Source organism: Camelus ferus, chromosome 25, assembly GCF_009834535.1.
Source record: "Camelus ferus isolate YT-003-E chromosome 25, BCGSAC_Cfer_1.0, whole genome shotgun sequence".
Classification (NCBI taxonomy): domain Eukaryota; kingdom Metazoa; phylum Chordata; class Mammalia; order Artiodactyla; family Camelidae; genus Camelus; species Camelus ferus.
In genome coordinates, this window is record NC_045720.1 from 24,596,599 (window position 1) to 24,622,566 (window position 25,968).

Sequence of the window (25,968 nt, forward strand, 5' to 3'; positions counted from 1 at the left end):
TCTAGCAAGTAACATGTAATTTGCATTTGTTTATTTATAGTCAGTATGTGTTTTCCAGTTGTCTGTTAGGTAGTAGGTATTAGTGGATAAAGTGTATTTTCCTGTTTTTAACTTCTAATAGCACAGGAATACAATTTAATGTGGTTCATTGAATGTAGGTTAAATTAATTATATAGATTATGATTTCAGGCTTTTTTAAACTACTGAAGTACTTTGGAGATAACTTATACTTTGTCCTTGAAGTGAAAGTTTAGATGCTAGTGCGGGGTAAAGTCTCTTACATCATATATAGTACCATTTCTGCCATAATTTATTCTGAATCTAAAATGGAGATGATTTACACATTTGAAAAATGTTAAACTTTTAAATGTAACATAATATACAAGATAAGGTATCAGGTGTAAGATAGAACAGTGTTCGTAGGATATTAGAGATGAGGCTTTGCCACCAAATGTAGCTGCTATTAGGGGGAAGAATGCATTTGTAATACAATGCCCTAGGTACTGTCCAGTTGTAAAAAGAAAGATAAAAAAGATCCTTTAGCAAAAGAGTGTTTAATTTGTTTTCTAAATAATAATGCAAATTTCCTAAGAAATTTCAAATTTTACTATTAACAGTCCACTGGATGGTATCCAGAATTTGTCCTGATTGACCCTTCTGCCTTTATTTTTCCTAAATTTTCTAAGTATTCCTGATAAGAAAACTCTTTCTCATGAAGATACTTTGCCTGCTTTAGCTCAGTGTGATCTCTAAGTTCCCCATCTAAAAATCCATCCTCTGAAGTTCTGTAAGTCTCATCTTTGATTTTTTTTTCAGCCTGCCTTTCTAGAAATAACCATTTTCTTCTTTTCTGTATTAATTAAAGTTTTTCAAGTTGTATCTCAGGTTTACTTCCTTCATGAGGTCCTGTGTATTGTGCCTGCCTTATATTTGGAATTTAATTATTTAATTTTTAAAAAAAAAAACTTAGAATTGCCTTATTTCCCCAACTAGATTATACACATATTTGAGAGCAGAATTTTTATTTTGTTTAATCTTTATATCATCCCTCACATAAAAGATACTTAAATATTTTTTATTTGGTGGTATATTTTGTCTTATCCTTTGAGTACTAGGTGTTCTGACTTGCAGTTAGAAAATACTGTAAGAAAACTTCCATAATTGGAGCAGGGTTGTACTAGAGGAAAAATAAGCATTTTTATTTAACCATCATGAAATTATACTTCAGAACACAATAAATACTGAAGCTCTTACTTAAAGGAAAAATAATTTTAAGTTAGATTTCAAAAATAAGGGAGGTATAGCCTCCTTTCTGACATAGTTTATAATCCAACAAACAACACAACAAGTAGCTTAAGAACATGCTTAACTAAGTACAGATGTATTGTGCATGCTAAACACACTGTAAATGTGTAACACCCATCAGTGAGACCTGGAGAAGTTAGAAGAGCCAGGTGAAGATGAAAATTGGTTTTACCTTCAATTTTTGATTGATAGAGAAGAAAGAAGATAAAGAGAAGTAAAACAAAAGAGCACAATGGTTATGTGTGAGTTTTGCTTGTATTTGAACTAAATATATAATTAATTACTGATCCTACAAGAGTATGAACTTGGATAACTTCCCCAGAATCACTCTTAATCCCCACTCCCTTCTTTTATGTATCCATCTATATAGATATCTGGCCCTTTATAAAAATTTTGCTTCCCCCTGCTGTATACTCATGAGAGAGATAATTTCCTAAGGAAGTCTTTCTCCAGTAAAAACAAGTTACATATGGTGCAATGATATAAAGAAAGGATAAGTAAAAATAAATATATTTAACATAATATAAAATAAACTTAGTTTTTTTGGTCTTGAATGAGTTTCATAAATGCTTACTAAAATTACTGAATTCAAAACTGATTAAGAAAACAATCATGCTTTCCTGTGCTTGTATGTGATGTCTGATAAGAATATAGAGGCAATCACTTGTCCTGAATGAATATGGTGTTTTAAATTTTCTGCCTAAAACTCAGGCTTAATTTTTCAAATGATGAAACTTTTAGCTGATTTGTTTAGTTACTTTTCCTAGAAATTGTTTTATTCTTGAGTGAGTGTTGATTCTGTTTATACCCTGCCTTGTTTAGAGGGAATTTAAAGGGGAGTGAGTGGGACTAGATTTTATTAAGTGTTAGGTTATTATCAGGTTCTGGTGTCCTCTGAAGTGTTCAACATTTTATTGGGAATCTACGATATAACAAAGTAAAAAAGATTTATTAATATTATAATCTGGGAGAACTTGGAAGATAAGGTACCTGAGCTGGACCTTGAAGGATGGCTAAAATTTGCTTTCATGAAGAATGTGTTTGGGAGAGCAGTCCATGTGGAGTGGACTTTAAGAAGGGAGGAAAGCAGGAGATAGTGTTGGTGTGGTGGGAGATGGAGCTGTATAGGTACTTTGGGGCTTGAAGATTTAGCTAAGAGGAATGGACTTAATTGACAAATATTCCCAAGCTTTGCATGGTACCTGGTGCTCAGACATTCTTATTGAATAAAAATTGGGGAGCTGTATAAGAAAATTGAGAGGAGAGATACAGGATAAACACCAAATAACAGAGGATAGCCAGCTCTTGATAGTTTCTTTCTCTATTGTTTCCAATCTTTCATCCCCTGAAATGAATTCTTTAATTTGTGTAAGTGCTTGATTCTCTAATTATGAGTGTTTCACACATTGAAATCTTTTGGAACAGACTAATAGCATGTATAAGGGCCTTCCAAAATCCTTTTACTCACCAATGGTAATAGGATTATTTACCTCTCAAGTAAGACTCTCATCTCACTCCAAATTGGGGAATACCAGTTGGATTTCTTATCAGACTTTTTTGGAGGTGGCCCTTCCAATATTCATTCTTAAGTTTTTACAGTCCTAGGTTACTCAAACAGTGCAATCTAATGGGCTGCCCAAGTGTTTTCTTTAAATCACAGATGATTATAGATCTAGAAAAACTGGGTAGTTACTAATGTTAAGTAACTTTTGTATTTTTACCTTAGGTATCTTAATGCAATTCAAACGATGTGTCCCCATATTCTCCGCTATTTGACCACAGCAGTCATAACAAACAAGGATGTTCGAAAACGCCGGCAGGTGCTAAAAGATCTGGTTAAAGTTATTCAGCAGGTAAAAAGTGAAATCTTTATTGACTTTTTTTTAAATACACCTAAATTTTGAGCCTAACCTCTTTTTCTAAAGTAGGACTCTTTCCTTCCTGACCAAAAAAAAGAAGAAACTAAAAAATACTAAAAAGTAGGACTCTTAGTTCTTAAGGTAAAATGTTTAAAAAAAAAAAAAATTCAATTCTACATGAAGTATACGTGGAAAGAAAAGAGCTCAAGAGCTCCAAATGGGCATATACCATCTTTAAGTTCAAGATATACTTAAAGTAGATGTGGTATGAATGAATACTGCTCTCTAGGTGGATATTTAATAAACATTGTGTATTAGTGTTACTCTTGCTGCAAACAGTAAAGGAGATCTGAAGCCTGGAACTTTTTGTTGAAAGATCACTATATAATTCGAGTAGTGCTCTTTACTTTAATATAATTATAATTTATAATTTATAGTTGTACAAAAGCTACTGCCCCACTGTTTGATTTTTAGTGAATTTCTCAGGAATAACTATGGGTAAAAAAAGAACTTAAATATTTGTTTGACTTAAGAATAAATTAAGTACAAAAAGACAATTTTATTCTGCAGGGTATGAATATCCTTTTACTTTGAGAAATTCATCACTATTTATTAACTACAGGAGGCTTTTGGAAGTAGGTGAATTTGAAAGTTTTTGGACTGTTTCAGGATAAGAATTTAGAGAACTTGGTCTGGAAGGCATTATAAGCTTAAGGTGTGGCCTGGAATCAGGATATGGACAATTGCTTTGAGAAGATAATACTAGGTAATTTGTTAGAAATTAACGGTAAGGGAGGAGAAAATAGGAAGGTGGGACTGTTCTGGGGGCAATCTACTAAACAGTGTTGAATCAGATCCAACTTGACCTTTGACTTAATTTTACAGGAGTCTTACACATATAAAGACCCAATTACAGAGTTTGTTGAATGCTTGTATGTTAACTTTGACTTTGATGGAGCTCAGAAAAAGCTGAGGGAATGTGAATCAGTAAGTATAAATTTTACTTACAAATTTATAACATTCTTCAACTTTTGGATATTATAAGAGTTATTTAACCTTGCAGAATGTTATTAAAGTAATGATACCAGAAATGTTCATTAATCTTAAAATTGCAGATTGTTTAGATGTACTGGGTTGAAGACATTTTTAATATTACTACCATGTGTGTATCTCCTTGGTTAGGACAGTTTGTTAAAACATTGGGAGAGTTATAAATTCACACATAATTTCATCTTATCCTGAATGAGTAAATATGTGAAATATTTTATATGTATTGGCAAGGTTATATGGAATTTAATATCACAACTGTGATTGCAAAATTTTTTTTATAAGCAGGCCTGTCTTTAGAATTTTTCACATGATTATATTTAACATTTGCTATAAATCAGTCAAGCTAAGAGTTTTAATTTTTTAACTAGAGTGTCTTTTGGTTGGTAGAAACTAAAGGTACTTTCAGAGCTACTGAAATAGATGTATGGGTTTTTTGAATAAATTAGTTTGCAAGTTTTGAGAAACTAAGAATTTACCTGTTAAATGCATTTACCAAATTCACAAGTTACTACTTGTCAATTTCATTTTTGAACTCAAATGTTACCACAAAAATGCGAATAGTTTGTTGAAGGACTAAGATCTTATATGTCTAAGAAAAGAAAATTGTATAAATATATCTTCAGAGGTGATTTTCAAACAGACAAAATTGGAATTCAGTATAATAACTTGTGTACGTACAGCCAAATGCAGCATTGTTAAATATTGATGTATATTTGTAATTAAGTATCTAGGCCTTGCCTGGGCAATGGGGCATTTGGTTCCTGTTCTTGAATTAAAGTATTCTCTTTTAATTATGATACCATCTGTGGAATAGGTGCCACCTCTTGAATTTTTTTCTTTTGTAGATTTCCAGGTCTACTTATTATCACAGAAGTTTGCATATCTTTAGTCCATTCATAACTTTTAAATAGCTGGAAAATATTTACAGAGCATTTATGTAGCATAATAGGACAAAGCTTTGTCACAAGGTTGTTCAAGTTAATGAAAGAACAAGGAAACATTGCAGATCTTTGGTCTTTTTCTTGTAACATTCACTTGTTTGAATCGTTAGACTTGAACATAGTGTTCTAGAAAGTGCTATGGTGTAGAACTTGTGGTATTAGATGAGAGATTGTGAATGGAATAATGAGTAAGGCACACAAAGTATTTGAAACAAATTTTTAAAAATTGCTTGTTAGCACCATTAATTTTTTTTTCTTTTATATTTCGTGCACATAGGTGCTAGTGAATGATTTCTTCTTGGTGGCTTGTCTTGAGGATTTCATTGAAAATGCCCGTCTCTTTATATTTGAGACTTTTTGTCGCATCCATCAGTGCATCAGCATTAAGTAAGAACACTCTGATTTGACTTATATTTTCTACTTTTAAATTCCTAGCAATTTTTATTTATTATAGAGTTATACTTAATAGGATTCCAGTTAGAGTTTTGTTTTATTTCTCTTTGCTTTAGAAGAAAAGAAAAAGTTTCATTGATTTATTAAAAATCCTAACTTTTGTTTGAATTCTAGGATACTAAAGATCTTTCTTTATCTTTAGTTTCCATGTCCCACCTGTGGGGCAGCATGATTTTTGAAAATGATAACTTCAAGGCAGTATTATGATTATAATTTACTTTTTTAAAGTTACCTTTTAAAAGGGTACTATTATATTATTACGTAGGGAGAAAAGAGCCATAACCAGTTTCAGAATGGTTTTCAACAGGAGTTCAAATAAGGAGTTAGTCCTTAGTAAATCAGAAATACTATTAAAAAAGACCATATTTGGTAATTGTTTTAGTTAATTGAGTTTGTTTTATTTAATTATATATTTGAATTCTCATATAGTAAACTCCTAGGACATCGTAAAATGTTGAAACATGGAAAAATTATGGTGAATTTCAGTTGAAATTTTCTCTGTTGTGTGAGAAAATTATTGGGGAAAAATCGTGAAACTTATGTAACTATTAGAAACTAATTTTACATACTAGAATTTGAAAAATAACCAGTGCCCTTTGGCCACAGATGAAGTCGAACAGTAAATACTCTATAAATGTTTAAAAAGTTACTACTTTAATGTTTGCCTCATAGGAATTGTATGTAGACCAAAAGTTTTCTTTAGTGCCATTTGTTTTTGTTAAGGCATCCACACTTGCTTGCCTAATTGTAGTGGGTTGTCATTGTAGTGGTTATTCAGAGTTCGATTTATAGTGATTGTGGGGCTTTTCTGGGAGTTGACGCCTTGACTTCAACTTACTAGTACTTTACTATAGCTAGCAGATGAATAATTTTAAAAATCTTAGTTCTCTTAAAGAATACTTGGGAATTCCTAATATGTCATTGCTTGTGAAATAGGTAGGTGGGACTCTGGTGGACAATAGATAACTGAATTCCTGCATTGCTTTTTTAAAGAAAGATTTATAATTCGGGCTTGAGAAAGAGGGATGTTAATATTTTGATTTTCCTTGTAGACTTTTCCCCATTTCTCATTAGAAACTGATCACTTGGGTGTTTTTTGTTGTTGTTGTTGTTCAGAACTTATTTAACTGTTTACCCTGTTGTAAGCCTTCTGAGAGCAGACTCTTTTTTAAAAGAATAGGTCTTTAGCACCTAATATACTGACTTTGTAAATAATGATGCTCAGTAAATACTTGTTAAATTAGTTTCTTTCCTTTGCATTAGGGAATTTTGTCCATTATTTTTGTCTGTGTTACTGCTTTTTCACTTTGATGTTTGCTTCTTTAGTTAGGTACCTTCTTAGGTACCTCCTAAGGTATCATGAGTAAGGTTTTTTATTCCAGTTTCCCTGTATTAACTCTGGGACCTTAAATCATTATTTTGCTTCTTGGGATTCAGTTTTCTATCCTTAATGGTAAAATAGATACATGTGCACTCAAGAGCCGTGTATAGCTCAAAGAAGGTAATATAGTAGCTTTTATAAACTTTCATGTGACTTTGTCTTTCTCAAAGAATCCTTCTAAACATGTCAATGTAGTTTTTGAATTTTTTTTCTTTGATTCCTGTAGTTTTTTGTGACTTTAGACAAAGTCTAAAGTATTTAGTGGCTTTTAAAGTCCAGAAATCTTTTTTTCTTCCAGTGATAGTTTTTTTTTTTTTTAAACTTAAGCTAGTTGAATATTTTTGCATACCTGTAGAATGTTTTACATTGATTAATGCATTTTCTTCAAATGTTGGGGAAGAATTTAGAGCTGGAAGGAATCTTAGGGAGTTTCTAATCTAACAGCACACAGCTATTGAATCATTGACAGTAGGACTTTTCAGTAGAACTTCTGAAGTATTGGAAGTGTATCTGCATTGTTTAGTATGGTAGCCGATAGCCATATATGGCTTTTGAGCACTTTAAGTGTGGCTCAGATTTCAAGTTCAAAACATGGTTTTTAAATTGTATATGTAGGACTTGTTTTCAAATGCAATGTTATATATATATATAACATATATATATATGAGTATACATTTATGTATGCATATGAGCAGATCAAATCAGAGCCCCTTCACCTTGTTTAGCCTGTACCTCTATTTAGGTTCCCTCCTGACTATTTAGACACCTTTGTGGAACCATACAACTCTGACTCTGGAAACCCAATTTTACAAAACATTGAGTCAGTACAATCCTTTGTTTTGTAGCTACCCATTTATAGCTGAGAAACTGAAGGCTCAGAGACATTTAGCTGCTTAGGTGTTATTTAATGAAAGGCCCTGAGCTAATAGTTGTCTGACATTCATTGTATTGTCCCTCATTGTAATTGTTTTTTTCTTTTTCATTGTGAGCAGTTCATATTTTTAGAAATAGCAGATTTAGACTAATTTGTCATTAGTGTATCACTTGAGCCAAAGGATAAAGATGGAAACCATTAAGTCAGTTTTTAATTCTGTCTCAGATTCTGTTGAGCTTTGGTTTTTATTTTACAAATATAGGTTCCATAAAGCCACCCCAAACTTTCTGAATTAGATTTTCCGTGTATGCTGTGCTATGTGATGCTGTGTAATAAATAGGGCCCATTTAGGGTGACAATTCCAAAGCACATCCAGGATTGAGAACCACTGCATAAGGTTGCCATTTTTTTAGGCACACAGTTACAGCCTGCTAGGGTAATGGAATGAAAAAAATCAGTGATTTAACATTTTTAATATAATATGAAAAAAAGACATGATTCTTAGAGCAACGAGATCTCAGGTTATAAGGTTTAGGGGGTTGGTGGTGGGGGATATGTGGCCAGTAGAACTCAGTCCTGGAGGTAAGCTTCTTTGTGTTTTTAGAGCTGCTTTAATGGGTTAGGAATATGGCTGAAAACAGTGTTAAGCATCTAAGTTGGGCTTTTATAAGTACAGCAAATATCTTAATTCAGACCCCCAAGGACTTGGAATCTCTGATAATGAATGACAAGCATAGCTAATGTTTACCTTTCAACAATACATAGAAAAATTATTGTTCTCTTATCCAGAGGTTTTTAAACCTAGCTATACATCAAGATCATCTGGAGAACTTAAAAAACCAACAACGACTTAAGAATAGATTTTGCGGCTTTACTGCAGACTTTCTAAATCTCTGGTATCAAGGCTTGAGAATCTGGTTTAAAATTTCCCAGGTGTTTCTTTTGCAGTCAGCCTTGGGGAATCATTGCTCTGAATTAGTGATCATAGTCCTAACTGCACTTTAGAATCAAGAGGGAAGCTTCAAAAAGAAATAAACAAAAATAATGGATGACAGAATCCAACCCCTAAAAAACTAAAACATTCTCAGGGTTGGGAGGGGGAGATCTCAGCATTTGTAGTTTTTAAAGTTCTTCTAAGTAATTCTGATACAAAACCTCCTTTTTTAAATTACACTTTTTATTTCAAGATGATAACAGATTTACCTCCAGTCATAAATAACAAAGAGATCCCCTGTGTACTTTACACAGTTTCTTTCAATGGTAACATCTTGCAAACCATAGTAAAATATCACACCCATCGTATTGATGTTGATATATTCAGGTACAAACATCACAAAGGATTCCTCAGATTGCTCTTTTATAGCCATAACCGCTTCCCTCCCCAACTCCCTTAACCCCTGGCAACCACTCATCTATTCTCCATTTCTGTAATTTTGTCATTTCAAGAAGATGCAAAAAAAAAAAAATTCTAAAAGAGAGTGTTCAACTTTCCAGAGAGGATAAATACACTGCTGTGATCACGATGGAATTAATGTGCAGTATAACTAGTATAATATAGTTGTTGAAAGAAGAAAATAGAACAAATGTGAATGAGAGCCTCTTCTGGCCAGGCACTGGGAAGAAAGTAGAGAGCACAGCCTCAGAGCTTAAAATCAAGATGAGGAAACAGATATTAAATAAAGATAAAGTTACAAATTATGAGAGGCATTTTGAAGAAAAATACAGAGTAATTAGAATGACACAGACATAACTTACATATTGAAAAGTCAGAGAAGTAATTTGGATTGAAGGTTCAGTGAACCTTGGTAACTCTCTAAATGAAGTATCTAAGTAGACTCTTTTCCAGTGTATACTAATTATGACAAACTACTCCATTCACTAGTTTATGCTGGCCTATCTCTGCTTCTGATTAATTTAAAGTTATTTGATATTTGATCTTTTTTAAGTGTAGAGGGGAAGGGATTTGTCTCTGTCTCCCTTTCTTCCCTTCAGTGGACACATTTCAAATGTTATTCAGTATTATAAAACCCATAGCTGGTGGTTTTTTGATTTTGTTTGTTTTTGTTTGTTTGGGGATTTTTTCCCCCTTGGTTGGGGAGGGTAATTTGATTGATTTATTTATTTTAAATGGAGATATTGGGATTGAAACCAGGACCTCTTGCATGCTAAGTATGCACTCTCCCACTTAGCTATACCCTTCCCCTTTTCCCTGGGTGTTTCATTTATGTTTTTTCAGATTAAAAATTTTTTTTTTATTTTTACTTTTTTTGAGGGAGTAATTAGGTTTATTTATTTATTTTTTGAGGAGATACTCGGGATTGCACCCAGGACCTTGTACATGCTAAGCATATGCTCTACCACTTGAGCTATACCCTCCCCCCGTCATGGCTGTTTATTAAATAACTTTTTCCATTTGTGATTTAGAACAGTCTCTGTTGATAGGGCTCTTCACTAAATGACTGTGAGAACATGTGATAGTCTTATCTTTATAAAAATGCATATTAAGAATGTTTTTATCAGTTTATATATAATCCTGTAGATTTGTAGGATAAGTTACAAATCTGTTTACTATAAAGTATGCAACATCTGTCAAAAAAGATTACTATGATGGGATTTAATTTAGTATAGCTGAATAGTTTATCAGATATGGTGCGTGTCTGAAATTTAAAAGCTATTCTAGAATAATTCTTGGGCCAGTGTTCAGTTGTAGATAAAAACAAAGTATGGAAGTAATATTTTGAATGTGTATGGTAAACATGTTGGGAGCATACATTAATATAATTTCCTTACGGGAGTTAGTTTTGGCTTTTCACAAAAGTATGTATTTGCCAGTTGTTCTTGCATTTAAATTATGAGGTCATTCTACTTTGCTTATTTTATTAAGTAACATTTTAATCTTGATATTTTTCTTAAAGTTTTTATTACCACATAGCAATTTATATTCTTAATTATACTTCCTGATATTAGAAAGAAATAAAAAGGTACATTTCCAGATGGAGATAAAATACTTTTAACAGCCATTTATCATTGCATTTCTGTGTTAACTATAAAGTAATACACTCTTTTTTTATTGAAGTATAGTCATTTACAGTGTGTCAGTTTCTGGTGTACGAGCATAATGTCCCAGTCATGCATGTATATACATATATTCATTTTCATACTCTTCTTTTTTTTATTAAAGGTTAAAGATATTGAATATAGTTCCCAGTGCTATACAGAAGAAATTTGTTTTTTATCTATTTATATATATAGTGGTTATCATTTGCAAATCTCAAACTCCCAGATTTATCCCTTCCCACCCGCTTTTCCCTGGTAACCATAAGATTGTTTACCATGTCTATGTAAAGTAATATACTCGTAATTTTGACTAATGAGATGTTGGAAAATTCAGTGAAGATTTTCATTTGTCACACACAGCATTTAGCATTTCTCAATATTCCCGTTTTCTTTCTTCTATTTCCTCCTAATCATACAATTAAGCACAGTTTATACGTAACACTTATTCTTTAATTAGTTGTTATAGCATACCCTTAAAAAAGATAGGGTTCTTTAAGTATGCATTGAATAGTTAGCCGGTTTTCAGTGAAAAGCAGGCCAGAGGTTTCCATAGCTTAACACTTTAGTCAATACTACTTGAAATGTGCTTATCAAATAAAATTTGGAAAGCCAGTTTATTTAAACAGGTAATTAATAAGCCTGTGAAATGCTGGACCCCAAGTCCTTATTTGTTAAGATACCTCAGGGCAGGGGCTATGGAAAGGTTCAGAAAAGATCTGACTGTCTAAAAGATTGGTTATTGAAAACCTGATAGACCATCAGCCTAGAGTTGATGGAAGCCTAATTGGTTCTCTAGATTTCTTAGATTTATGTTCTTATGTTCTTACCTTAAGTTCTTAAGTGGGACCACTGGTCTTAATTACTGCCCAGAAACAAGTATCTGGTTTTGTGCTAAGTGTCATGAATATATTTAATTAATGAAATTGAATAGAGTATGAAATACTTATTTTTACTGAAATAGCACTTAGGATTCTGTTTTCTTTCTTTTTTTCCCCCTGAAGGAATAATCTACATTTTTATTTAGTCAAAGTTATTAAGCTTTTCCTATATGGTACTGGATTTTGTATTTTAAAAGTTTCTCATAATTGGTTTATATGCTGTTTACCTGTTTTCTTCTAGGACCTTCATGGCTTTATTTCTCCAGCTTAACTCCATCTAAGATTTTTCTATGAAATAGAGTAGCTTCCCCATTCCCCTCTACCCCCAAATAGCTAGCCAACATGATTTATTGAAAAACTATTTTTCCTCCCACTGATTTGAAATGCCACCCATATCACATTTTAAATTCTCATATAATCTGTAATCTTTTATAATTTGTGTGTTGATTTCTGAACTAGCACCAAATTGTTTCAAATAAGGTAGATTTGTAGTATCCAGTATTTTTTTTCCCTGAAATTGATAATTGCCAGTTTTCCCCATTTGGTTGTTCTTCTTTATGTTTTTTTCATGACTTCTGCTTTAGATTCTTTGCCAGTTTGTAAATCTTGTCTCAGAATTGATTATTTTATCTATGTTGTCTTCCTCAAAGTCTGGACAGGTTGTTCTTTGTGCTGGGTTCATTTTTGTCTCTGTCATTTGTCCTGGGGATTCACTTAGCCTGTCTCCTATGACAGAGCTCCAGTTTCTTGGACATTGTGCCTTCCCTTTTCTTGGTTTGCTGTCATATTTGGTAAAGCATATTCTTCAATAGCTTTATAAGGAAGAGTAATTTGGAAGTAAATTTTCTCACATCTAAAATTGTCTATTTTACTCTTACACTTCGTGGTGGTATTGCTAGGTATGGTACTCCAATTTGCTATTTTTCCCCCCTCATCTTTTATATGGATCTATTGTTTTTCTCTCTGGAAATGTGGAAGTTTTTTGTCTTTATTTTTTTTCTTGTGGTCCCCAATCCTCTGAAATTTCACAATGATATGTCTTAGTATAGGTCTATTTTAATTCTTCATATAGGGCCCTTTAATTTGGAAACTCATACTCTCCAGTTCTGGGAAAGTCTCTTGAATTATTTCTATAGGAATTTTTTTCTTCAAGTTCAATCCAAAAAAGGTCATTACCAAGAGATGTCAAGGAACTTACCACCTGTGTTTTGGGTTTTTTTTTTTTTTTTCTTTTTTTTCTTTTTAAAGGTGTTTTATGGTTTCAGGTCTAATGTCTGAGTCTTTTAATTCATTTTGAGTTAATTTTTATATATGGTGTAAGATAGTGGTCCAGTTTCTTTCTTTCTTTTTTTCTTTTTTTTTTTTTTTTTGGTTGCATGTAGCTGTCCAATTTTCCTAACACCATTTGTTGCAGATGTTCTTTTCTCATTGTATATTCTTGGCTCTTTTGTCATAAATTAATTGACTGTATATGCTTGAGTTTATTTCTTGGCTCTCTATTCTGTTCCATTGACCTATGTGTCTGTTTTTATGCCAGTAACGTACTGTTTTGATTACTGTAGCTTTGTAATATAGTCTGAAATCAAGGAGCATGATGCCTCCAGCTTTATTCTTCCTCAAGATTGCTTGAGCTATTTGGTGGCCTTAGGTATTTCTTACTTAACATATTCAATATCATGTTGTTTTATCACTTGAGCAGGAAAGCTTGTCAACTAAAAGAGATTTATTTTTATATATATATCGAGATATATATATCTTTAAGGGATTTACACAAATAAATAAAATGTCTTTAAGCTGCCTACTGACAGGTTGAGAATTTTAGTGTAATCTGAATAATCTGGAAGTTATTTTTGAGTTCAAAACCTAGGTTGAATTAGATATTTTTCTCAGAAATTCTGCATTTTGATACATTCTGTCTTTTAGTTTTCATAAACTGAATTATTTTAAATAACACAGAATAAGCATGGTATAGGTAGCTTAAGGCAACTTTTTTGGGTTTTTAGGCTTTAAATAGGATATTACCTTTTAATTTTAAATCTTTACTAATTTTTTCATAAAATCAGCTAAATGAAGGAGAATTGTGGACTCCTGAGGATTTCTGTTAATCACTTAATTTCTTTTACTGTGTATATTTTCCTGTTACTTAAAGAAACTGGATTATTGCCACTTTCTCTAATTTATTCTCAGAATGATTGGTAGCCTAGATTACCTGACATGCCATCAATAATTGAATAATACTTCTTGGACCTTATTTCAAGCTTTTCTTTGACTTGATTTAATAAGTAAAGGATCAGCAAGCACAGTGCAAAGCAGTAAATCCCCAAAGTGGCATTATGGTCAGAACATGCAGACATTTTTGACTCTTGATGCATATTGCCAGAGTGCTCCAGCCATGTTGGAATATGAGACTTAGAAAATGGGTGTAAAGAAAGAGGGATGGAGAATTATGGGTGGAGTTATACAGAATAGAATTTTCTTTATTTATCTTAAAATTTGACCTTAAATATTTCTTTATATAAATTGTCCCTAAACCTCAAGACAAGAACTGGGAAACCCTTTTGCACTCACATAGCTCCTTCCACTTTTCATCATTATACTTAACATAGTTTATGTATTTGGGGGATTATATGATTGTCCCCTGCTCCATAGCCCCCAGCTTTAAACTTTATAAAAGTGGAAAATAGACTGTATGTTGTCACCAGAGTCTAACACAGTTCATATTTTTGTTGAATGAATGACAAGGAAGAGAGTTGGTTTGGTTTGTGTGTGGTATTCACGAGGAAGAGTAAAAGAAGGCCTGGAAAGTTAGATTGTAGCTAAATTGTAGAGAACCATGAAAGAAAATTGGAAGTTTGAATTTTATTGTTTTTGTAGAAGAGCTCTATTAAAGTTTTGAAAGGAATTTGGGAACAAACTGGCTAGTTGAGCTTTTAGACTAAGCTGGCAACTGTGTAAAATAGATTAAGGAGACACTCGAGGTAGCTTAGTTAGAAAACAAGGAAATAGTAAGTCTGATCTAGGGTAGTGACTAGGGTAGGAATCATGCAGTAAATATTTATTAATTGCTTCCTGTGTACTGAACATTTTGCTAATTACCAGGTATATAGCAGTGAATAAGGAAGCTATGGTTCATGCTTTTAGGTTACATTTACAGCCTATCATAAAAGCAGATATTCAACAAAATCACCACAGCTCTGTGAATACTTTAAAAAAAAAATACGAGCTTTGAAAACATTGAACAGATATGTCATGGTTGGAAGAGGTGTCTTGGAAGGCTGGTGCGGGGGAGAGGCTGTTTTAGCTGAGACCCATGTAACACACAGCTCAGTGAAGGAAAGAGTAGATGAGCCTTTTAAGCAGAAGGCACAGCATGTGCACAGGCCCTAAAGTGGTTAAAAACATGGCATGTTTAATGAGCAAAGAAGTTTAGTTTGGCTGGTGGGGAGGAGAGTCAAGATGAGAGTAGCTTACTGGGGAACTTATCTAAGAGGCAGTGATTAAGGAGATAATTGATAGGACTTTCTCGCTTTATATGATACAGGCAGTGAGAAGGCGTGAGACTGAATATTTCATTATAATTCTAATTATGTAAACAGCCTCCATAAACAGGTTTTGTATTATAATTTTTTAAAAATGTTTATGAAGCCAACTATATGGAATTAGTGGCTATTAGGAATAACATTTCTGTTTTTTAAAAGCAGTATATAGAGATATTGAGGATTGGAGTTTCATTTGTGCTTTTCAGAATAAAATGGTCTTGGCCTTGCTTTAAAGAGTTGTCTTTTGAAGAAATACAGGAGACACACAAAAGAGAAATTGTTATAGGGGATGATAAACTAATGAGTGTATTTTGGAAAATTTTACCTTTACCTCTCTTTACCTTTAGAGTAACAGCTTCAGGTAAAAGTATTAGACAATTGCTTATTTTAGAAGTGTAGAAGAGAATGAAATTTACACATCTCTAAAATAAGTCAAACACCAGCGGGAACCATAAGGAGTTTATTGAGAAGCCACAGGAAACACCAGCTGCAGGATTTTTTCCTAGTCAAGAAAATGCCTAGTTGTTTAAGTAAATTGACACATTTCCCTACTTTTAGTAGCCTAAATAAAATGAGGTCTGGTTAGAGAACGTGATATGGAGAATAAAATGAAAACAAAGTAAAAGTTGTGGACTAATTGTTCTTTATGTTTGCTAAGAATGTGTACTTAACAAAATTGATCATTAAAAACACAGAACAGAATTTGACATGTAAATTCAGGGAGTTTTATGATTGAGTTGGCTCATACTCATCATGTTTTTAACTTCAAGCAAATTTTAGGGAATGAAATTCTTTTAACACTTTGCCAGTAAACATATAAAATAGGGATAGCACAGATTATATTATTCTCATAAAGGTATTTTTATTAACTGGGTTACTTTTGAGTTGGGAGCTCTGGAATTACATAGTTATATGTTCACCAGTGTCTTGAATATTTATATTTAAAAACTGGGAATGCTATCAGTCCCAAAATTTTAGCTTACAATATTCTCAGGAGTAATTTTGTTATTGATATTCTAGTTCTCTTTGTTAAATCAGTGATAATATTAGAAGGCCTGGCAAGTATCTAATATCTTCATTGAAGACAAGTGAAAAGGGACAGTTAATATTTGTGTTTACAAACACCCATATATGCATATATGTATACTGTCCTCTTAAATGCTATATACATGCACACGTAGAATCTCTTTTGTCGGCTGACTGACTGACTTATCTACTATGAAGGCTTGTGCTTTGTGTTAGTCCTGATAAATTAAGCCCTGCAATGGCCTGTTTTTCAATCTGATCACACATGAAATTAGAAAAATAAAATGCATGTTGTTAGTTGATGACATCAAAGACTTCAGATCAGAGTTTGGTATCGGTCATCTTTCTCTCTTCCTGTGTCCCTCTCATGTTTTCTGTGTATGTGTACCTGTCTCTTTTTCCTCAAATTCAGTGGCCATTTAACCTACCTTTTCTAGAAGCTAGATTTTCTAGATTCTAGAAAAATCTAGAATCTAGATCCCCAGATTGTAGATAGATCATGAACAGTACAAGATAATAACACAAACATGAACAGTGCAGTTTTAAGAGTCAAACTATTTAAGAGAAGGTGACTCATAAATACCTGAAAGTTTCTAAGCAGAGTGTGGGGGTCAAAGCCTATGGATAAAAAACTAAGTTTTTAGACTTAGTTAATGCCATTTTTTCTTATTCATTAGCATGTTGGCAGATAAACTGAACATGACTCCAGAAGAAGCTGAAAGGTGGATTGTAAATTTGATTAGAAATGCAAGACTGGATGCCAAGATTGATTCTAAATTAGTGAGTATTCTCACTGTGCTACATACTAGATATCAGTTGCTGATTATTTTATACTTTCAGGGGTAGCTTTCATGAGGACATTTATTCTGTTAAGAATGCGTTTTGTTTTAATGTATAATAAGTCTTTGAAGGCAATGGCAACCTCCTATTTTGTGTTGTTGGATGAATATTGTCATCTCTATAGAACATAAAAATGTGTGCAGCAAGCATGTAGTGTTGTGATGTCATACTCGTGACTTACCTGGGAAACTTGGTTGTTAACATTATAGGATCAATTTTCCTCTGTATCATTTTAGGGTCATGTGGTTATGGGTAACAATGCAGTCTCACCCTATCAGCAAGTGATTGAAAAGACCAAAAGCCTTTCATTTAGAAGCCAGATGTTGGCCATGAATATTGAGAAGAAACTGAATCAGAATAGTAGGTCAGAGGTAAGAACCACACATCTTCTACTCTGTCTGGAATTTAGCAATAATGTAACATAATTGTTACATGGACCTCCTTTGAAAACAAATTAATATTGGTTGTATCTGATTTTGTTTTGGGGGGTGGCAAACATTTTAAGAAATTACTAAATTGAAAAGAATTTCTCTTAGATGTATTATGCATTAGTTAAGGAAACTAAAAAAAAATTAGTGTTCCTAACATAACTTTTTTCTTTTAGTCTTCCTGTGTGCCTTCATTAACTCTTTTCCTCTGTTTCAACACATCATTTTGATACTGGCAGATGATAACTTATATGTGTAGGCTTCTTTCAAATGCTTGAAATTTGTGTTCCTTTTAAATCTAAAGAACTACTTTTATAAAAATGTTGATCTTATATCTATTAATACTGATCTTTAATTTTATCTGATAGTCATTAAACTGTCAGAAAAGTATATACCCATTTTTGGTAGAAATCCTGCATATTATATATTAAAAGAATTTGAATGGTCTTGTAATTTTGGGATTTCATACCACCTTTAATTCTCTTTAGCCATTATGATTATGTATAACTGGAGGATAGGAAGTTTTAGGAAGCAGTTGTGGTACATTCGAGGACCTATTTTGATTGAAGTTTTAGCAACAGGTTTGTGTCTTTAGCGTAGTCCTTCAGTATTAAAAGATAGGGAAGAATTAGGAAATTACTGTCTTTGCCGATTCCAACTGAGTCTAAAATAACTGAGCCTGAAAAATAACTTTCATATAATGGTGTTTCTATATGCTTGAGGATCAGTTTGTGTTGATTTTTGTTATAATATTGGTGATAACTGTTATACTTTATAATTTGTCAAAAACTGTATCAGATGGTATTTTGATATGTTTGTTTTATTCTAAGTGAGGCACCTCACATTTAGTAATTGCAGAGGTTGTTAAAATCTTGGAGGATGGTTTGGCAGGAATAGTGCTAAAAGAAAACACTAGTATCACTGTTTTCTAAGTTAGCTTTTTCAGAAAGTATGTTTCACCGTGTCAATTTCTCTTTGTGTTATTTTAGGCTCCTAACTGGGCAACTCAGGACTCTGGCTTCTATTGAAGAACTGTAAAGAAAAAAAATGAAAAAAACTATAAAAGAAAGATGAAATAATAAAACCATTATATAAAGGTGAAACATTTTAGAAACAATTAACATATTGAGTATAATTTTGGAGAATTTGAATAAAATTGGCTGTGTTTCATTTTATTTCCTGTGTGTGTAAGTGTGTGCTTTTTTAACTTTTCATTTTGGAATAATTATAGGAGTTGCAGATATAATACAGATGGATCCTATGCATCCTAAACTTAGGCTAAAACAATTTTTTTCCTCTTATGTTACTATAATACAATATCAAAACCAGGATATTGACATTGGTACCAATGGTGTAAATAGTTCTGTGCTATTTGTATCACTTTTTGTTTAACTGTTAGGCAGTCAAGATACAGAGTTGTCATCATCATGAAGTCTCCCTCATACTACACCCCTTAGCAGTCACAGGTACTCCCACAAGCTCTAACCCCTGGCAACCACTAATCTGTTCTCTATCTATAATTTTGTTGTTATGAAAATGTTATAGCAGTGGAATTACACAATATGTGACTTTTTTGAGATTAGCCTTTTCTACTCTTAATGCCCTTGAGATTTATCCAAGTTATCATACATATTAGTAATTTGTTTCTTTTTATTGCTAAGTTGTATTCCATGGTATTGATGTACCACATTGTTTAACCATGTACCTATTTTAGGATATTTTAGTTGTTTGCAGTTTGGGGCTATTAACAAATAAGGTTACTGTTTCTTAATTCCTTAAGTGTCTCCTTAGTCACTTATTAGGCAGCTTCAGAAACCTAAATAGGAGTATAAGTTGAATTTTATAAATATCTTCTTGAATATTGTATATATACACACACACAGAATTAACTGGACATCTAAGATATTTAAGAGGTATATAGAGCTCTGAGTCTCCTTTACATACAAGTGGTTTGATTTTCACTTTGATTGTTGAACTAAAACCCAGACAGATTATAGAAATTTCTGTTTCTGCTCTCAAGGAATGGTACAAAGATAAAAGATACATGCATACTGTTCTTTTACTTGACAGCTGTCCAGGCCACCATCAACATATAATTAACTTTGGAGAATATGGTCCAGATTTGGCCCTTGTGCTATGGTTTCAGACCCCTAGTTTGTGGTATTGATTCTTGTAAACTGTAATCCAAAGGTGCTGAAGCTAGGAGTAGGATTCCTGGTCAAGGTAAGCCAAATGCTAATTTTTGATTCATCTATAACCAGTGTCAGGAAAATGCCGAGTTTAGAGGATCACTTATAATATAAAGTGATCAAAGTTCATAGAGGAAGTTCCAACAGGTGGCATAGCAGTAACTAGATAGATGCAGACCTTTGTCACCTCATGTGTAGGAGCTAACTCCATGAGTCAAAAGTAAAGATTTATAAGAAAGGGGCAGTAGTTATATAAAACTGCATGTATTACTCAGGCTGTCTTGATATGGGAAGACTTAAGATGCCTATATTTCCCTCTTCACCAGTGACCCAGGGCAAAATGTTCTTAAAGGCATCATTAATAATCACTTTTTACCTTAAGACTATTGCTCTACCAAGACATGTTAATAACAAAGATTTCAAAGTGAATATATCACCAGCAGTTAAAATCAAGTCCGACAGTTATTTAATGTGTCTTAGTGGACCAGTAGAAACTCCAGGGAGGAAAAGTAGAATGCTAAAATTAAGCGTTTATTATGTGTCAGGCATTTTTTACATCTATATCTCTATAAACAACCCTAAGGAAAAGAAAAGGAATCCAACATTTGAGTGCCTCACTTATGCCTGGAAACACTGAAATTTTTGTGCTAGTATTTTATATTGTTGATGAGGAAACAAACAGATGATTACTCAAGTTCATACCTACTGAATGTTAAGGGAAGGAATTGAAAATAGGCTTTTTCAGTTATATCACAGTCTCTCCTTACATCATTATTGCCTTATAAATCCTTCCAGAATAAATTTACAAAGGGTTAAGGGATATATGTTTAGTAGGTTGTTAAATGAAGATCTTGATCCACAAAACTATTCAAGTCTCTTGGCACTGTTATCTTCAAATGAGAGCAAAGCTGGTTTTTTTTTTTTTTTTCCTAAACCAGTATAATAATTTGATACCATTAGCCTCATAAAAGAAACTATTGGAACATGCTAAACTTTAATGATGATCTCTGATTTTTTTCCTATTAATGTTCTGTTCCTTCAAGATTATACATCATATGAATAGTTAATGTTCACATTTTCTACCACTTTATGCTTTTCACATATTGCTCCCTTTTGAATTTGAAAGATGATTTTACTGTGGACTATCAGTATAAATCAGGGAAAAAAAACTTTATATAACTAATGGCCATTCTGAAATGTTACCAAAATTTTTTCATTGTTGAAATGCATATCTGAAGTTTACATTAAAACAAATTACTTGGTTCTCAATTTTAACCTAAAGATTTGATAACGGGTAAGATGCTGAGCACAAATTATGTACTGATTAATTTTTTGTGTGCTCTTTATTTTTTTCCTTTCAATAATAGACCCTTCTATGTGTAGCAGCTTTTACAGGCACTGGGAATACATCAAAGAATAAGAATTCATGAAGCTTGTATTAAGTAGTTGCTTGTGTATCTTTTTAAAAAGCTTCTATACATTGACATGCATATGTTTATGCTTTTCAAAATATGAAATATACAAATACAAAATCTCCAATTTAAAGAAAAACGAAATCCATACCCATTTACCAATATTGCCTACCTGCTACTCAGCTTAAGAAATTGGTCCTGGTAACTTTGAAGAACTTGTGGGCCCCTCGCTAATTGTATTTTCCTCTTTGCTCCTGAGAAGTAACCATTGCCATGACTTTGTGTTAATTTCCTTAAGGTATATGTATCACTATTGATCTATAGATACATGTTTCCCTAACAAAAATGTTTTCCCATGTTTTTGACATGTACTTAATTGAAATCATACTTCATATTTTGTGGCTTGCTCTGTCAACACTGAAACTTATTAATGTTGATTTTTCATGTTGGCATATTCAGCTGTAGTCCATTCTTTTTCACTGCTTTGTAGTATTCCACTGTCTGCCTACTATGATTAATTCAATCAAGTGTGGACGAACACAGTGGGTTTCCAGCTTCTTATCTGGAGTTTTTGGAGCTAGCGTGACAACCGTGTATGTTAACTTGAGCATTAAATCCATTTCCTTTTATTATGGTTACTAATGTATGTGGGTTTATTTCTACCAGCTTACAAGTTTTCTATTTGTACCACTCTGGCTTTTTCCCACCCTTTTTCTTGCCTTCTTATGGTTCCATTTTTCTTCTACTAGTTGGGCAACTAAACATCCTACTTTTATAGTGGTCACCCTAGGAATTTTAATGTATTTTTTAAACTAAGATAGGTTTGTAAACATTATTGCCTAAGATATTTGTATATAACTTGGGTTTTGTAATTTTTGTATATTCAGAACTCACATAGCATGTTAATGACTTAAGTGGTGTCCTCAGCAGCTGTATAGGATCATCATGTGGTTAAAAAAAATTACTTGGCCTCAAAAAAAATCTTTTAAAGTGGAAACAATAAATTCCACAGAAAAAAAGGGAAAAAATTAAATATCTTAACTTTAATATATTTGGCAGGAGTGCCAACAATACAATGAAAGCTTTTACTGCAATCATTTTTCTCCCAGCTTATAATTTGTGTCCATAGTCTGTCCCTTTCATTGTAACCTCATAAATTAGATACTATTTTGTACAGTAATACCCTTTTTCTTGTTCATTGTTTTTGTAATTAGACTTTTTTCTCAGGTTCCTCTTAGGGTCTTCTTTTCATTGGTGTTCTGCAGTTTTACAATGCTGTGCCTAAGTTTGAATTTTATATATTCATTGGGCCTTCTGATTCTGAAAATGGCTTTTGTCTTGCATTAGTTCTGGAAAATTATTTCTTTGGATTTTTTTTTTTCTTGGTTCCTGGAGTTTCTGTTTGAGTTCTCACTTCATAGAAACTTCCCTCCCTTTCATATACCCATTCAGTTTCTTATTTCAGTGATTTTCTTCATCTTTGGTAGTCTTTTATCATACTTTCAATGCCCACTTCTATTCCTTAAATTTACTTTATATTTTGTGTTTTGAATCTACTTCTCTGCCACCATTCTTGTCCAAGCTAGCATCCATCAGTAAATGAATACAATAGCTTCTGAATTACTCTCCCTGTAACTATTCTTGACCCCTACTCCATTCTCACCTATTTTCTGTATTAGAGTAATCTTTTCAAATTTAAATCTGATTGTTTTTCTTCCCTGAATTAAAATTTTTCATTGGCTCCCCATTGTTTTTAGCCTAAAGACTGAATTCTTAACCTGACACTCATTATCTGGTATCTGCTTACTGCATCAGTTTCATTATATGCCAGCCTCAAGCCCCACTTCTCAGTCTTTTAAAGCAGTAGCTTCAAGCTATTTTGACAACTGCAGAGTAAGAAAACTTTTTACATCATGACCTAATACTATAAAAATATATATTTCATGCAAAAGTTTTATAGAATAATACCCACCCTTTCTGTATGCGGTGATCTCTTTTTTTTTTCCCCTATTCTGTTCTATTGGTTTCAGAATCTACTAATTATTATCAATTCACATTTGAAAAATACTGCTCTAAAGAGCAACAGTCCCTATGCTTTGAAATTTGTAATGCTGTTCCCTCTACCTGGGAATAAATTTTCTGTTCCTCCACCTCCCACTTCCCAGAAGCACACATGTACTTTCAGTTTGTATTTTACTTTTCTTTCAGAACTCAACTCATATCAAAGAATACTTAACATTTCCTTTCTCAAGGAAGAGTTCCCTTGCCCCTAGACTAGGCTAGATTCTTCTGTTACAGTCTCTGCCTCATTTGTACTATTTTATAATTAGTTGGCTAATGTCTGTCCTAGACTCATTTTCATTTGTTTGTGAGTAATATATGTCTTGTTCACTGCTGAATCCTTAATGCCTGGCTTATATTAGGCCCTTGATAAATTATTGAACAAATGAATGAATCTTGGTCAGAATGGTATAATGGAGAAAAAAAATGTGGAGTTGGAGGAGAAAAGGTTGAGAAATGTACCTGTTCAAAAACCTTAAAAGTCTTCCACAGCCCTTTCCACGAGTTCAGAGTTGATGTGTGAGATACAGACACAAATAATACAATTTGGTAAGTACACTTCTATGTAAAAGCATTTAGACTTATGAAGTGTTGCTATAGGGTACTTTTTTTTATGGTTAAGATTAGTTGGAAATTTGTTAAAATCAACATGATACTGCAATTTATGAAAAGTTTCAAAACTTGTCTTTCTCTTGGTTTTGGCTCTTTCTTGGTAATAGTAGTAAAAATAGAGACAAATATTCTAATGATCTCATATTTTCCCTCCTCTCCACTTCCCAGTGGTCAAGAAAACAGCTGAACAACATACGAAACTATTGACTTCCAAAATCACAATATTCCAAACTCAGAATTCTTTTTGTCAGCCTACCATTGATCCCCACAAATTACCAATGTTTTGTTCTCCTGCAGGTGGATATGTGGACAAAAGAAGAGGTACAGGTATCCTCAAATATCCTCAAGCATCTTGAAGAGGTCACTTGGGAAGTAAACCCTTTTGTTTCTAGTGCCACTGCTAACACAGGAGCAATTGAAATCCTAAATCAGATTTGCGTCAGCAGTAAAAGTCAGTAGTAAAATACTGAGCAGTAAAGATCATCAGTAAGAGAAGTAACCAAGGTCAGGGCCAAGGTAAAATGTTACAGTGAGATGTTTAAAACTTCCAATGAGTCTTTAATTAGACTCTTAGAAAATAGCCTGCTGTTAAATTGTTTTATGTATTTTCCATGCATAATTTTTTCCCACATATTTTAATTCTCTCAGAGATCAAGCCATCCTCTGGAAAAGTGTTAACTTACTGGAGAAGTAGCACAAACACTGTTAAGTTTAGTTAATTTTTCATCTCATGTATTTAATAAACTGTTTGACTGTTAGAATCTGCAAGAAATTAATATTAATCTAAAGCATCTCCTATTTTGGTTCTGAAACTGTGACTCTTGTGCTGACTTCCATTTAGTCTATTGAGATTGGGAGAACAATGCCAGATTGATTAATTTTGTTTTTAAGTATTGTGAGGACAATTGAGGAGAAATTAACATTTTGAACTGGGAAATAGCTTGGGTCCTTAGGCACAATTCCAGGTAAATAAATGAAGTATACTTACATGTATGTATAAATCTGATGGCTTAAAAGTATACATCTAAAATTCCATGTGGGTCAGTGCTACACAGCAGCTATTTGAGGACCAGAGGCATGGCTTATGTGCAGAATGACATGGAAAAAACAATTGGATCACAGAAAGACACTCATTCAATCAGGACTTGAGATCTGGCCCTCTCCTAAGGGAATAAAATAGTATTGGATTGCTTATTTACAGACTTTTTCTTTTCTTGCATTCTGTATTGCCCTTTAAGCACAGTAACCATGATTTGTTCATCTTTGTACTCCCCAAACAGTGGACATAATAGTAGATACTTAGTAGATGTTTACTCCACTACCTGTTTGTTTATTCTGGTACACAACTTACGTTTGGTAGATATTAAAGCAGTTGTCTAGCAGAGAGGGCATTGCTGTGATTCCTTTTGGTTTCCTCAATTTAGGGAATATGCAGCTTTTCATTTTATTTTAAAGACAAATAGTCTGCATAGAGAGGAAGCACTGATTAGTTGTGTCTTTGTTCAGTTGGCTAATTAGGCCGAAGCTGTTGGTCCATCTGTGCATAAGCCAGTTAGTGTTTCTCTGCTCCTAGCCACAGATTTGCACGTTGAACCTTTGCCAGCGTTTCCTAAGTGCATGCCATCAGATGTGAGGGAGACCAGAAAAGAGTGCGTGTAGATCCACTTAAGATCATCACAACTTTTAAAAACAAAGCAAACAAAGCATAAAGCGTGAATCCCATAATGGCAGATCAGAAGCTTTATCTTTGTATATTTGAAGGTAAGAGCATTGGTGCCATATGTGCTGCTGTCAGTGTAAACACTACATTGATAGAGACAGAACTTAAGAAGCTGTGACAAACAAGTATTGGATCTTGCGTTACCATTTTTACTTAAAATATTTAAATTTCTGCTGGTGAGTTAGTTTAACCAGTCCTAGAAAATACTGGGCAGAACATGGATAGTCTCCTTGATTCAGAAGCCATCCAGAGTTCTGCATGATCAGTATGTTTTAATAGATGACACAATTAGAGATGTTTTAATAAATGATGCAATTGATTGTTTAGCCATAACTCCCTTCCC

The 25,968-nt window shown here is 33.0% G+C and overlaps 1 protein-coding gene across 1 annotated transcript in view; it reads left to right on the top strand.

The window, feature by feature from the left end:
* The window catches only part of LOC102516301 (eukaryotic translation initiation factor 3 subunit E), a 40,328-nt gene extending 21,522 nt beyond the window's left edge, over positions 1 to 18,806 (top strand). Inside the window, exons 8-13 of the mRNA XM_006189080.3 lie at positions 3,032 to 3,158; positions 4,050 to 4,151; positions 5,433 to 5,542; positions 17,041 to 17,143; positions 17,440 to 17,574; positions 18,621 to 18,806. Coding sequence (XP_006189142.1) covers positions 3,032 to 3,158; positions 4,050 to 4,151; positions 5,433 to 5,542; positions 17,041 to 17,143; positions 17,440 to 17,574; positions 18,621 to 18,659 — 616 coding nt within the window. The 3' untranslated portion in view covers positions 18,660 to 18,806. The remainder of the gene's footprint in view (positions 1 to 3,031; positions 3,159 to 4,049; positions 4,152 to 5,432; positions 5,543 to 17,040; positions 17,144 to 17,439; positions 17,575 to 18,620) is intronic.
* Positions 18,807 to 25,968: the final 7,162 nt, after the last annotated feature.